This window comes from Oncorhynchus tshawytscha, linkage group LG31, assembly GCF_018296145.1.
Source record: "Oncorhynchus tshawytscha isolate Ot180627B linkage group LG31, Otsh_v2.0, whole genome shotgun sequence".
Classification (NCBI taxonomy): domain Eukaryota; kingdom Metazoa; phylum Chordata; class Actinopteri; order Salmoniformes; family Salmonidae; genus Oncorhynchus; species Oncorhynchus tshawytscha.
In genome coordinates, this window is record NC_056459.1 from 37,596,296 (window position 1) to 37,612,408 (window position 16,113).

At 45.3% G+C, this 16,113-nt stretch overlaps 1 protein-coding gene across 1 annotated transcript in view; it reads left to right on the forward strand.

Annotated features, from left to right (window-relative positions):
- Positions 1-1,149: 1,149 nt before the first annotated feature.
- Positions 1,150-16,113, forward strand: part of LOC121841478 (extensin-like) — a 31,957-nt gene continuing 16,993 nt past the window's right edge. Inside the window, exon 1 of the mRNA XM_042310085.1 lies at positions 1,150-1,267. Within this exon, the coding sequence (XP_042166019.1) occupies positions 1,150-1,267 (118 nt within the window). The remainder of the gene's footprint in view (positions 1,268-16,113) is intronic.

Sequence of the window (16,113 nt, forward strand, 5' to 3'; positions counted from 1 at the left end):
GAGAGTGAAGATGGAGATGGAGGTGAGCAATGTGGGTCTACCATGTGTGATGTTGTCGTTTGTATGTGTTGTATTGTAAATTATAACATTTTACAATTAAAAAAAAATACACAGAAAAAATGACAGCTGACAAAACAAATCTGAGTTTTCATTATGAATAGGATTTAGTTGATTTAGTTTACATTCTTCATTGTACCCACAATGTCACAAATACACACACACACACACACACACACACACGAGCAGATTTGCAATGAGTCAGTAAGCACTTTCTGGCGGCGGACGGTGGGCAGTGTTTCAAACCTCCTCTGCACACTGGAACCACTCGTCCACCGAAAGAGCTTCGGTCTGGCAGCCAACGAGAGATGGGAGATGGGAGATGGGAGATGGGAGATGGTAGCGGTACTTGGTGGTGAAGTTGATACCACCCTCCTTCTTGGCCATGAAGAAGAAATGTGCCGTCGCAGAGGAGGTGGATAAAACCCTGTTGGAGAGCCTCCTGGTGTACAGAGCCTTAGTTTCAGCCCTGTGGGGTCAACGCGGCTGCAGGGAGGCACAGAGTCTGCAAATGGGTCGATGGCACAGTCCCAGGGACGATGATGAGGAGGCAGGTGATGTGGATTTTTGGAAAAAAACTCCCAGAGACCCTGGTAAACCACCGGGATGTCGGCCCTGGAAGGCAACCACAGGACTCTCAAACGACATGGAACCACAGGATAAGGGAAAGCAGGTCTTCCGACATCTGGGTGTCCAGGCAGTGGCCTCGACCATGAGATGGTGGTGTCGTGCGTTGGAGTCACAGGAGGCCAAGGAGGACTTTGCACCTCAATGATGAGAAAGGGAAGGCTTTCTTAGTGCATGGGGTTCCACGATGATGGTGAGTGGTGCTGTGATGTGTTTGATTGCCCTAGATGCCCGTGGTCGATTATTCAGAGCATGAACCGGAAACACAGAGGGTAAGAGGCGATGTTCAGAGAGGAGGTGAGAGCCTGGTCAATAAAATTCCCCGCGGCACTGGAGTCCACTAGAGCTGTAGATACAACAGATGAGGGACAGCCAGCTAGTGACATCGGTACTAAAATAGGTTTGGTGGAAAATTATGATGACACAGGGCATCCCTCGGCTCGGCATCCTCGGTGGATTGGGACAATGGTGACTGAGCCCCAGCTGTCTGTCCGCTCAGACGCAGGGAGGCGTATGGCTCTTACCTCACGGGTTCAGGCTCTGAATCAGAACAGTCAACAAAAGATGGAGAGAGGCGATGGGGGTACCAACGCTCCTGAAGAAGGTTATCCAGACCGATGGCCATCGCGATGACTGCGAACAAGGAGAGGTTGTTGTCTTGGCAGGCCAAGTCCATCAGAAACTCTTCACACACAATCCTCTTCTGAATAAGGTGCGGAGCGCCAGGCTCATTCCACTGTACGGACGGTGAGGGCGTACTCCTGCCGTAGTGGATGGTCGAAGACTCCTCTTCCTCAGTTGTAGTCGGAAGATTACATCATGAATCATGCTGCTCTTAAGAGTTCTTACATTTTTAAATGCCTTCTTCCTTGCTTGGATAGATTCTAGAATCTCATGATTAAACCAAGGGCTTGATCTCCGCTTTACCCTGACCTGTCTAATGTGAGCCATCACATTGACCACATCAAGGAATCTACATTTAAAGACTTCCCAGGCACTGTCTACCCCTACGCTATCTAGCACAGGTGGCCAGTCTAATGGGAACCATCACATTGACCACATCAGGGAATCTACATTTAAAGACTTCCCAGGCACTGTCTACACCTATACTATCTAGCACAGGTGACCAGTCAATTTTACCCACTTCCTCCCTAAACTTTTCAACACAGTATTTTTTGAGTCCTCTGTTTCTAACTGTTTTGTGACACTTACAGTTGAAGTGGGAAGTTTACATACACCTGAACCAAATACATTTTTACTCAGTGCTTCACAATTTCAGACATTTAATCCTAGTACAAATGCTCTGTTGTAGGTCAGATAGGATCACCACTTCATTTTAAGAATGTGAAATATCAGAATAATAGTAGAGGGAATGATTTATTTCAGCTTTTGTTTCTTGCATCACATTCCCAGTGGGTCAGGAGTTTACATACACTCAATTAGTATTTGGTAGCATTGCCTTTACATTTATCTTAAATTTATCTTGGGTCAAATTATTAATTTCAGATTTGATTTCTTTCATCACATTCCCAGTGGGTCATAAGTTTACATACTAATTGATTGTATTTGTTACCAGGTAGCCTTCCACACGCTTCCCACAATAAGTTGGGTGAATTCTGGCCCATTCCTCCTGACAGAGCTGGTGTAACCAAGTCAGGTTTGTAGGCCTCGTTGCTCGCACACGCTTTTTCAGTTCTGCCCACATATTTTCTATAGGATTGAGGTCAGGGCTTTGTGATGGCCACTCCAACACCTTGACTTTGTTGTCTAAGACATTTTGCCACAACTTTGGAAGTATGCATAATTTTTTTCCTCCCTCATGATGCCATATATTTTGCGAAGTGCACCAGACCCTCCTGCAGCAAAGCACCCCCACAACATGATGCTACCACCCCTGTGCTTCACGATTGGGATGGTGTTCTTCGGCTTGCAAGACTTCCCCTTTTTCCTCCAAACATAATGACGGTCATTATGGCCAAACAGTTCTATTTTTTGTTTCATCAGACCAGACGACATTTCTCCAAAAAGTACTTTATTTGTCCCTATGTGCAGTCTGGCTTTTTTATGGCAGTTTTCGAGCAGTGACTTCTTCCTTGCTGAGCAGCCTTTCAGGTTAAGTCGATATAGGACTCGTTTTACTGTAGATATCGATACTTTTGTACCTGTTTCCTCCAGCATCTTCACAAGGTCCTTTGCTGTTGTTCTGGGATTGATTTGCACTTTTTGCACCAAAGTACATTCATTTCTAGGAGACAGAACAGGTCCCATGGTGTTTATAGTATTGTTTGTACAAATGAATGTGGTAACTTCAGGCATTTGGAATTTGCTCCCAAGGATGAGCCAGACTCGTGGAGGTCTACAATTCTTTTTCTGAGGTCTTGGCTGATTTCTTTTGATTTTCCCATGATGTCAAGCAAAGAGGCACTGAGTTCGAAGGTAGGCCTTGAGATACATCCACAGGGATACCTCCAATTAACTCAAATTATGTCAATTAGCCTATCAGAAGCTTCTAAATTCATGACATCATTTTTTTTCTTTTTTTTGAATTTTTCAAGCTGTTTAAAGGCAGAGTCAACTTAGTGTATGTAAACTTCTGACCCACTGGAATTGTGATACATTGAATTATAAGTGAAATAATCTGTCTGTAAACAATTGTTTGAACAATGACTTGTGTCATGCACAAAGTAGATGTCCAAACCGACTTGCCAAAAATGTAGTTTGTTAACAAGAAATGTGTAGTGTGGTAAACTTCCAACTTCAAGTGTATAGACCTAGCTATGGTCCTATCTCATGATTCATATATGGTCATAGGTTTAGTCCATCGGAAAACATTCATATTTTGTTTTGTTTTGTACTCTCTCACTGTCACAGTGAGAGAGCAAAGCATCCTAGATATAGCTCTCTCTCACTCTCTTTCTTTCTTTCTCCCTCTCTCTCTCTGTCTCCCTCTCCCATTTCCTTCTTCTCCCTCTCTCTCTCTCTGTCTCCCTCTCTCTGTCTCTTTCTCTCTCTGTCTCCCTCTCTCTCTCTCTGTCTCCCCTCTCTCTCTCTCCCTCTCTCTCTCTCTCTCTCTCTCTCTCTGTCTCCCCTCTCTCTCTCTCTCTCTCTCTCTCCCATTTCCCTCTCTCTGTTTCTCCTCCATTTAAACCTGACCCCCTGGGGTAAGGCCTTGTCATGTCCAGGTGTTAGTGTATACTTGTATACACCCTGCAGTGCAGATAGAGCTCTATCTCTGTTCCTCCCGGGAGTAGAGCAGAGTACAGCACACTGGGTGTATTGATTTCCTGTTTGCTCATACCTTAGAGAGAGAGAGAGAGAGAGAGTAGAGGAGTAAAGGAGAAACTTAGAAGACCAGGGTGTACCAGTGAGAGAGAAATATGTAATGTTAGTGGGTATTGCTGGGTTGAGGGTAGCAGCCATTGTTTTCTCCTTTAATTTCTCTGTATTTAAGTTAGAACATATTTGTATTTGACCCAAATTTTGTCCACTGACTTTCAAAGGGGAAACTCAAAGGTAATGAGGAAATTCCAACTCCATTGATGTCCCACTTTTACATTTGAACTCATTGAGGGAATGCTGCCAGTCACATGCTTCCTCAAGTAGTAGTCATCTGCTGTGGAAGGTTTGAGGAAACGGTGGCAAGTCTGCATTTTACATACATGTTGTGTCGGTGTATGTGTGAGTGTGCCTGCGCAGTGACGCATTACTCAAAGACTGTGGCGTTGAATAAGCATTTTACTGTAGGCGTTCACCCATAATTCATAGAGGCTTTGGTAGACTCTTGTCACCGTGTGCTCTCTCTCTCTCTCTCTCTCTCTCTCTCTCTCTCTCTCTCTCTCTCTCTCTCTCTCTCTCTCTCTCTCTCTTTCTCTCTCTCTCTTTCTCTAACCTTTATTCAACTAGGTAAGTCAGTTAAGAACAAATTCTTAATTACAATGACGGCCTACCCTGGCCTAAACCGAACGACGCTGGGCCAATTGTGCGCCGCCCTACGGGACTCCCAATCACAGCCAGATGTGATACAGGATGACAACAAGGAGGATGATAATATATAGGAGGAAAAAGTTGTTATATTAACAGCACAATACAACATTTTTGACAATGGCTTTTGATTCAAACACATTAATCTCTTTCAACCTGAAATGATTTAAATGGCTACGCAGACTTTATGCTTTTCACCACTGTAACGGTCGTCCTCCTCTTCTGATGAGAAGGATCAGAGGACCAATGCGCAGCGTGGTACGTGTTCATGCTCTTTATTACAACGAGCTGAAAACACTGAAACAAAACAATAAACGACCGGTGAAATAACTAACCGTGTGGAACAGAAGATAAACATAAACACCCACGAAACACAGGTGGAAAAAGGCTATGATTCTCAATCAGAGATAAACACAGGTGGAAAAAGGCTATGATTCTCAATCAGAGATAAACACAGGTGGAAAAAGGCTATGATTCTCAATCAGAGATAAACACAGGTGGAAAAAGGCTATGATTCTCAATCAGAGATAAACACAGGTGGAAAAAGGCTATGATTCTCAATCAGAGATAAACACAGGTGGAAAAAGGCTACCTAGGTATGATTCTCAATCAGAGATAAACACAGGTGGAAAAAGGCTACCTAGGTATGATTCTCAATGAGAGATAAACACAGGTGGAAAAAGGCTACCTAGGTATGATTCTCAATCAGAGATAAACACAGGTGGAAAAAGGCTACCTAGGTATGATTCTCAATCAGAGATAAACACAGGTGGAAAAAGGCTACCTAGGTATGATTCTCAATGAGAGATAAACACAGGTGGAAAAAGGCTACCTAGGTATGATTCTCAATCAGAGATAACTAACGACACCTGCCTCTGATTGAGAACCATACCAGGCCAAATAAAAAATAATAAAAAATAAAAAAAATGAACATAGACAACCCACCCATCTCACGTCCTGACCATACTAAAACACAGACCTAAATAAAAGAACTAAGGTCAGAACGTGACAACCACCTACCGACATGTAGAAATTACCTCTCCAAGGTGGCATAGCAGTTCAGACGTCTTTTGTCCTCGTCTTGTCGTGTCCTGTATATATATATATTTACAACTTTTTTCACATACATTTTATTTTTATTTTCCATCAACTCATCTTCAAAACACTCTCCTGCAACCCGCCTCACCAATTTATATTTATAAAAAAGTATTATTTACCTCAAATCTGTAATCCTCCAAGAAGCTAGCCAGAAACTCCAAGAAGCTAGCCTGAAACTAGCCAGAAGCTAATCCAGAAGCTAGTTCAGAAGCTAGTTAGCTTCTTTACTGGCAAATCGTTAGTATTCAGCTAACCACGGTTTGTGGTCATCAGCAATCCTTTAGCTCGAAAATCTATCGCCAGTTCTGTACGGCGCAGCGCGGCTCGGAACGGAACATACCGGACCAATTTTTCTCTCCATGTCCCTGGATTTCGACTGCTCTCTGGACATTCATACCGGATCTCACAGCTAGCTAGCTGCTATCCGTGTGACTATTGGCCTTCGTCGATTCCCGGAGCAAACATCAATTATTCCGGAGCTAGCCAGCTCTGTCAATCACTCCTGAGTTCCATCAATCACTCCTGGGCTGCAGTCACCTATCCGGACCCGTTTTACTGCCTACGCGGAGCCCCACCGGGCCTTCACAACTGGACTGCCGACGTTATCTACCCGAAGGAGATCCGGCTGGCTCCTCCGTCGCGAAGTTACCTGAACGCCCATCTGCGGCCTGCTAACCGTTAGCTGTCTTACCGGCTGCTATCTGAATAGACAATCGGACAATTTATTTATTTTTATTATTATTATGTTTTCTTCTTGGGCCTCTATAACTATATCTATTGTTTTTATTTTTGTTGTTGTTGTGTGATTGGGATTAATCCCCTCTACCACACGGAACCCCACTAATCTACTGACGGAACGCAAGAGGTGGCTAACAACAGACCTCCATCCTATGCTAGCTTGCTACCGATGGCCTGGCTAGCTGTCTAAATCGCCGTGACCCCCAACCAACCTCTGCACTCACTGGACCCTTTTGATCACTCGACTAAGCATACCGCTCCTTAATGTCAATATGTCTTGTCCATTGCTGTTCTGGTTAGTGTTTATTGGCTTATTTCACTGTAGAGCCTCTAGTCCTGCTCACTATACCTTATCCAACCTATTAGTTCCACCACCCACACATGCAATGACATCTCCTGGTTTCAATGATGTTTCTAGAGACAATATCTCTCTTCATCACTCAATACCTAGGTTTACCTCCACTGTATTCACATACTACCATACCTTTGTCTGTACATTATACCTTGATGCTATTTTACCGCCCCCAGAAACCTCCTTTTACTCTATGTTCCAGACGTTCTAGACGACCAATTCTCATAGCTTTTAGCCGTACCCTTATTCTACTCCTCCTATGTTCCTCTGGCGATGTAGAGGTGAATCCAGGCCCTGCAGTGCCTAGCTCCACTCCTATTCCCCAGGCGCTCTCTTTTGACGACTTCTGTAACCGTAATAGCCTTGGTTTCATGCATGTTAACATTAGAAGCCTCCTCCCTAAGTTTGTTCTATTCACTGCTTTAGCACACTCTGCCAACCCGGATGTTCTAGCTGTGTCTGAATCCTGGCTTAGGAAGACCACCAAAAAATTCAGAAATTTTAATCCCAAACTACAACATTCTTTAGACAAGATAGAACTGCCAAAGGGGGCGGTGTTGCAATCTACTGCAAAGATAGCCTGCAGAGTTCTGTCCTACTATCCAGGTCTGTACCCAAACAATTTGAACTTCTACTTTTAAAAATCCACCTCTCTAAAAACAAGTCTCTCACCGTTGCCGCCTGCTATAGACCACCCTCTGCCCCCAGCTGTGCTCTGGACACCATATGTGAACTGATTGCCCCCCATCTATCTTCAGAGTTCGTGCTGCTAGGCGACCTAAACTGGAACATGCTTAACACCCCAGCCATCCTACAATCTAAACTTGATGCCCTCAATCTCACACAAATTATCAATGAACCTACCAGGTACCTCCCCAAAGCCTTAAACACGGGCACCCTCATAGATATCATCCTAACCAACTTCCCCTCTAAATACACCTCGCTGTCTTCAACCAAAATCTCAGCGATCACTGCCTCATTTTACCCTTGTAAAACTGACCATCCTACCAATCTTCGACTTTGGCGATGTCATTTACAAAATAGCCTCCAATACCCTACTCAACAAATTGGATGCAGTCCATCACAGTGCAATCCGTTTTGTCACCAAAGCCCCATATACTACCCACCATTGCGACCTGTACGCTCTCGTTGGCTGGCCTCGCTTCATACTCGTCGCCAAACCCACTGGCTCCATGTCATCTACAAGACCCTGCTAGGTAAAGTCCCCCTTATCTCAGCTCGCTGGTCACCATAGCATCTCCCACCTGTAGCACACGCTCCAGCAGGTATATCTCTCTAGTCACCCCCAAAACCAATTCTTTCTTTGGCTGCCTCTCCTTCCAGTTCTCTGCTGCCAATGACTGGAACGAACTACAAAAATCTCTGAAACTGGAAACACTTATCTCCCTCACTAGCTTTAAGCACCAACTGTCAGAGCAGCTCACAGATTACTGCACCTGTACATAGCCCACCTATAATTTAGCCCAAACAACTACCTCTTTCCCAACTGTATTTAATTTTAATTTATTTATTTATTTTGCTCCTTTGCACCCCATTATTTTTATTTCTACTTTGCACATTCTTCCAATGCAAAACTTTCATTCCAAGTGTTTTACTTGCTATATTGTATTTACTTTGCCACCATGGCCTTTTTTGCCTTTACCTCCCTTCTCACCTCATTTGCTCACATTGTATATAGACTTGTTTATACTGTATTATTGACTGTATGTTTGTTTTACTCCATGTGTAACTCTCTGTCGTTGTATCTGTCGAACTGCTTTGCTTTATCTTGGCCAGGTCACAATTGTAAATGAGAACTTGTTCTCAACTTGCCTACCTGGTTAAATAAAGGTAAAATAAAATAAATAAATAAAAACCTCAATCAATCATCAAACCAAACCTACATTTACTATATTACCTCAATCAGTCATCAAACCAAACCTACATTTACTATATTACCTCAATCAATCATCAAACCAAACCTACATTTACTATATTACCTCAATCAGTCATCAAACCAATCCTACATTTACTATATTACCTCAATCAATCATCAAACCAAACCTACATTTACTATATTACCTCAATCAATCATCATATACAGCCTCACTATTGTTATTTTATTGTATTTTATCGTGTTACTATATCATTTGTATCTGCTTGTTCATTTTGTTTCTTTTTAACTGCACTGTGGGTTAAGCAAACATTTCACGGTAAAGTTGTTAACACTTGTTGTATTCGGGCTCATGTGACAAATAACATTTGATTTGATTTGAGTGAATCAATTATCATGAAAACGGCCTGCAAAATGGGATGATGCCAAATCAGATACCATCACGAACACCATCACGAACACCATCACAAACACCATCATGAACACCATCACGAACACCATCACGAACACCATCATGAACACCATCACGAACACCATCATGAACACCATCACGAACACCATCATGAACACCATCACGAACACCATCACGAACACCATCACGAACCGTAGAGTTAACAGTGTAGGATCAGAGATGAATGACGCAGAACATTGAGAATGAGTCTCTGACACCCGTCATAGATAAATCACATCAAGGACACATCAAGGACACATCAATAACAATAAGCATAGAGGTCATGTGCGGGTTGATTGGTCTGTCAGACACTGTCCCTCATCTTATGGCAGGCAGCAATGTAGTGCGCTGCCAACCCACAGCTCTGCGTTCTCCCCACAACAGGACGGGTAGCCTATCCTATCATCAGAGAGGTCTTTGAAGCCTTGAATAAGGGTTTCAAATTTGGGGAAATGACACTCTTTCTCCCTCTCCCATTTCTCTCTCTCTCTCTCTCCCTCTCCCATTTCTCTCTCTCTCTCTCTCTCTCTCCCTCTATCTCCCTCTCCTCTCTCTCTCCCTCTCTCTCTCTCTCTCTCTCTCTCTCTCTCTCTCTCTCTCTCTCTCTCTCTCTCTCTCTCTCTCTCTCTCTCTCTCCCTCTCTCTCTCTCTCTCTCTCTCTCTCTCTCTCTCTCTCCCTCCTCTCTCTCTCTCCCTCTCTCTCTCTCTCCTCTCTCTCTCTCTCTCTCTCTCTCTCTCTCTCTCTCTCTCTCTCTCTCTCTCTCTCTCTCTTTCTTTCTTTCTCCCCCTCTTTCATTCCATGTCTCATATAGCCTCTGTTGAATCTTCAAAGGTGAATAGTGTTTGTATTTTATTTTTCAAGTGGATAGTAGAGGCCTTTAAATAGACTGTTGTCTAAAATAGGTGTAGTGGAGTTGTGTGTTTCCAGGAAAAGGACAAAATTACTAAAAGGAACATATTGTCTCATATAACTTTGTGCCTGTCTGGTTAAGCTGCCGACATCATGATTCATCTCGTTATTCACCGCACCATCTCTAACCATCCAATGTCAATGTTTCTGCACCATTTCCTGTGTTCTTCTGGATATTTATAAGTCGATAGGTACGCAGTGCCTTCAGAAGATAACATACCCCTTGCGTTATTCCACATTTTGTTTGTGTGTTACAGCCTGAATTGATACACAACAACCCCCCCCACAACAACATTAAAGCTCTAGTTTGTTGATCTCTGCTAGACAACCGTTTGCAGGTCTTGCCATAGATTTTAAAGTAGATTTAAGTCATAACCGTAACTCGACCAGACTGTCATTTTGGTAAGCAGCTCCAGTGTATATTTGGCCTTGTGTTTTGTCCTGCTGAAAGGTGAATTTGACTCCCAGTGTCTGTAGGAAAGCAGACTAAACCAGGGAGGGAGGGATTAGATGGGTTGATGAGAATCAACCCCCCCCAGTTCTCAATGCAACCAGGAATATCCCTCTAGCGTCACCACTAGGGGCAGTGATGTATGTCTCTTCTCTCACTGCAGCTCTGGCATAGATCCTATTTAGAATGTTGAGTTCTTTCTAGACCCTGGAGAGAACAAGTTAACTTTTACCTTATCAAACAGTTGTTCTACACCACCACCACCACCACCTTGTCAACCCTCTTAACTCCTCCTCCGCTCCTCTCCTCACTTTCCCAGCCTTCAATCATTTTTTATTTTTGCCAAGTCAGCTTTGAGTGTTCAAAGCTGTTGTTTGTCCTATCGGTTCCACTAGCCGCCTCCCCCCTGCCGCGCTCCCTGGCGCCCCCCTCCTCCAATCGATAACTGCCTTTTCCAGTCACTCCCCAACAGTCCTCAAACTCTGTTTGTCTGAGTCAGGATTTATTGCGAGCCTCGCTCGGTTGAGTACTCAATCTGCCACGTACTATCAATCAAAATCGCACGGCGACAATGAACTTTTCCCGCAGAGAGAAACAGAGCATTATCTCCCGGGCTCGCAGCACCCGGTGCCGGCCACTGAGATGGCTACAGCATGGCACTTTGTTACAGGCCGCGTCACATCAGTCAAAGAGCAGAGGGAGTGGAGAGGGAGAGAGGCTCAGGGGTGACAGTGAAGAGAAGGACAGACACAACTCCTATTTCATCTCTCCGTAGTGGGGTCGTCTGTCTCACTTTTCTTTGTGGGGAGGGGGAGGGGGTGAATGTTTTGAAGTGAAGAGGATTTTGGGGATTTCGCTTTGTCATGTTTTGTATATTTTGTATAGGAGTTGGAGAGTTTGTGTCTCTGTCATATTTCATTCATACCGATTGTGTCCGTCAGTGTCCCGGTCATATTTCATTCATACTGATAGTGTCTGTCAGTGTCCCGGTCATATTTCATTCATACTGATAGTGTCTGTCAGTGTCCCTCTCGTATTTCATTCATACCGATTGTGTCTGTCAGTGTCCCGGTCATATTTCATTCATACCGATTGTGTCTGTCAGTGTCCCTCTCGTATTTCATTCATACTGATTGTGTCCCTCAGTGTCCCTCTCGTATTTCATTCATACTGATTGTGTCTGTCAGTGTCCGTGTCATACACGACATGACCAACAGTATGTGGACACCTGTTTGTCAAACATCTCATTACAAAATCATGGGCATTAATATGGAGTTGGTCCCCCCCTTTGCTGCTATAACAGCCTCCTGTCTTCTGGGAAGGCTTTCCACTAGATGTTGGAACATTGCTGCTATAACAGCCTCCACTCTTCTGGGAAGGCTTTCCACTAGATGTTGGAACATTGCTGCTATAACAGCCTCCACTCTTCTGGGAAGGCTCTCCACTAGATGTTGGAACATTGCTGCTATAACAGCCTCCACTCTTCTGGGAAGGCTTTCCACTAGATGTTGGAATATTGCTGCTATAACAGCCTCCACTCTTCTGGGAAGGCTTTCCACTAGATGTTGGAACATTGCTGCTATAACAGCCTCCACTCTTCTGGGAAGGCTTTCCACTAGATGTTGGAATATTGCTGCTATAACAGCCTCCACTCTTCTGGGAAGGCTTTCCACTAGATGTTGGAACATTGCTGCTATAACAGCCTCCACTCTTCTGGGAAGGCTTTCCACTACATGTTGGAACATTGCTGCTATAACAGCCTCCACTCTTCTGGGAAGGCTTTCCACTAGATGTTGGAACATTGCTGCGGGGACTTGCTTCCATTCAGCCACAAGAGCAATGGAGTAGCATAGTGTCTGTAGTAGCACCGTGTCTGTAGTAGCATAGTGTCTGTAGTAGCACAGTGTCTGTAGTAGCATAGTGTCTGTAGTAGCATAGTGTCTGTAGTAGCACAGTGTCTGTGTAGTAGCATCGTGTCTGTAGTAGCATAGTGTCTGTAGTACCATAGTGTCTGTAGTAGCACAGTGTCTGTGTAGTAGCACAGTGTCTGTAGTAGCATAGTGTCTGTAGTAGCACAGTGTCTGTAGTAGCATAGTGTCTGTAGTAGCATATTGTCTGTGGAGTAGCATAGTGTCTGTAGTAGCATAGTGTCTGTAGTAGCATAGTGTCTGTAGTAGCATAGTGTCTGTAGTAGCATAGTGTCTGTAGTAACATAGTGTCGGTAGTAGCATAGTGTCTGTAGTAGCATAGTATCTGTAGTAGCATAGTGTCTGTAGTAGCATAGTGTCTGTAGTAGCATAGTGCCTGTAGTAGCATAGTGCCTGTAGTAGCATAGTGTCTGTTGTACCATAGTGTCTGGAGTAGCATAGTGTCTGTAGTAGCATAGTGTCTGTAGTACCATAGTGTCTGTAGTACCATAGTGTCTGGAGTAGCATAGTGTCTGTGGTAGCATATCATCTGTGGAGTAGCATAGTGTCTGTAGTAGCTTAGTTTCTGTAGTAGATATAGTGTCTTTAGTAGCATAGTGTCTGTAGTAACATATCGTCTGTGGAGTAGCATAGTGTCTGTAGTAGCTTAGTTTCTGTAGTAGATATAGTGTCTGTAGTAGCACAGTGTCTGTAGTAGCACAGTGTCTGTAGTAGCATAGTGTCTGTAGTAGCACAGTGTCTGTAGTAGCACAGTGTCTGTAGTAGCATAGTGTCTGTAGTAGCATAGTGTCTGTAGTAGCACAGTGTCTGTAGTAGCACAGTGTCTGTAGTAGCCTAGTGTCTGTAGTAGCACAGTGTCTGTAGTAGCACAGTGTCTGCAGTAGCATAGTGTCTGTAGTAGCACAGTGTCTATAGTAGCATAGTGCCTGTAGTAGCACAGTGTCTGTAGAAGCACAGTGTCTGCAGTAGCATAGTGTCTGTAGTAGCACAGTGTCTATAGTAGCATAGTGCCTGTAGTAGCACAGTGTCTGTAGTAGCACAGTGTCTGTAGTAGCACAGTGTCTATAGTAGCATAGTGCCTGTAGTAGCACAGTGTCTGTAGTAGCACAGTGTCTGTAGTAGCATAGTGTCTGTAGTAGCACAGTGTCTGTAGTAGCATAGTGCCTGTAGTAGCACAGTGTCTGTAGTAGCACAGTGTCTGTAGTAGCATACTGTCTATAGTAGCATTACGTCTCTCCACTGTGATAGATGCAGGTAACCATGAGTTTTCAGGCACAGAAATGTCTGCCATTGGCCAGGTGTGTTTTATAGGCTATACAGTACATTGGTAGAGACCCCTGTTATCATTAGCTGTCCCCTGCTGATAGTGTGATAGTGTAGGTTTTAAGGTCAGCGCAGTGTCCAGAGGATTACTCCGCTGATAAATGATCAGACTGTATTAGTGATTTAAATACTTCCTCCAGCTAATTCAAGACGAGACCGAGGTACTTGTTGTTGGAGCCAAAGCACAGAAAGATATTCTGGCTGCACATTTCAATTCAAGGGCAATAAACATAAAAACACCAAGTAGGAAAAAACTGTCCCCAGCTGTTCAGAATGCATGGGACTTAGAGAGCCACTATATCAATCCCATTCATTATGATCATTAATTGTCCTCTGTTCATAGTCTGATAGTCAAGGTTGACATGTGGATGCAGTTATTTCCTCCAGTCCACTACAGTCCCAGCTCTAACTATCGGTCACTTATATTTGATTAACAACCCACTTGTCCCTTAATTCAAATGCCGTCACAGATCATCAAAGGACCTTCATGGCCAACAGACCTGCCTCTCTGTCCCCGATCCATACACCTGCCTCTCTGTCCCCGATCCATACACCTGCCTCTCTGTCCCCGATCCATACACCTGCCTCTCTATCCCCGATCCATACACCTGCCTCTCTGTCCCCGATCCATACACCTGCCTCTCTGTCCACGATCCATACACCTGCCTCTCTATCCCCGATCCATACACCTGCCTCTCTGTTTCCGATCCATACACCTGCCTCTCTGTCCCCGATCCATACACCTGCCTCTCTGTCCCCGATCCATACACCTGCCTCTCTGTCCCCGATCCATACACCTGCCTCTCTGTCCCCGATCCATACACCTGCCTCTCTGTCCCCAATCCATACACCTGCCTCTCTGTCCCCGATCCATACACCTGCCTCTCTGTCCCCGATCCATACACCTGCCTCTCTGTCCCCGATCCATACACCTGCCTCTCTGTCCCCGATCCATACACCTGCCTCTCTGTCCCCGATCCATACACATGGCCAACAGACCTGACTCTCTCTCCCAGATCCATACACATGGCCAACAGACCTGCCTCTCTGTCTCCGATCCATACACATGGCTCTCTATCCCGATCCATACACATGGCTCTCTGTCTCCGATCCATACACCTGCCTCTCTGTCCCCGATCCATACACCTGCCTCTCTGTCTCCGATCCATACCCCTGCCTCTCTGTCTCCGATCAATACACCTGCCTCTCTGTCTCCGATCCATACACCTGCCTCTCTGTCCCCGATCCATACACATGGCCAACAGACCTGACTCTCCGTCCCCGATCCATACACATGGCCAACAGACCTGCCTCTCTGTCCCCGATCCATACACCTGCCTCTCTGTCTCCGATCCATACACATGGCTCTCTATCCCCGAGCCATACACATGGCTCTCTGTCCCCGATCCATACACATGGCTCTCTGTCTCCGATCCATACACATGGCTCTCTGTCCCCGATCCATACACATGCCTCTCTGTCCCCGATCCATACACATGGCCAACAGACCTGCCTCTCTTATTCCGATCCATACACATGGCCAACAGACCTGCCTCTTTGTTCCCGATCCATACACATGCCTCTCTGTCCCCGATCCATACACATGGCCAACAGACCTGCCTCTCTGTCCCCGATCCATACCCATGGCCAACAGACCTGCCTCTCTGTCCCCGATCCATACACATGGCCAACAGACCTGCCTCTCTGTCCCCAATCCATACACCCTCTTCTCTGTCCCCGATCCATACACATTGCTCTCTGTCCCCGATCCATACACATGGCTCTCTGTCTCCGATCCATACACCTGCCTCTCTGTCCCCGATCCATACACATGGCCAACAGACCTGCCTCTCGGTCCCCGATCCATACACATGCCTCTCTGTCCCCGATCCATACACATGGCCAACAGACCTGCCTCTCTGTCCCCGATCCATACCCATGGCCAACAGACCTGCCTCTCTGTCCCCGATCCATACCCATGGCCAACAGACCTGCCTCTCTGTCCCCGATCCATACACATGGCCAACAGACCTGCCTCTCTGTCCCCGATCCATACACCTGCCTCTCTGTCCCCGATCCATACACATGGCCAACAGACCTGCCTCTCTGTCCCCGATCCATACCCATGGCCAACAGACCTGCCTCTCTGTCCCCGATCCATACCCATGGCCAACAGACCTGCCTCTCTGTCCCCGATCCATACACATGGCCAACAGACCTGCCTCTCTGTCCCTGATCCATACACCTGCCTCTCTGTCCCGATCCATACACATGGCTCTCTGTCCCTGATTCATACACATGGC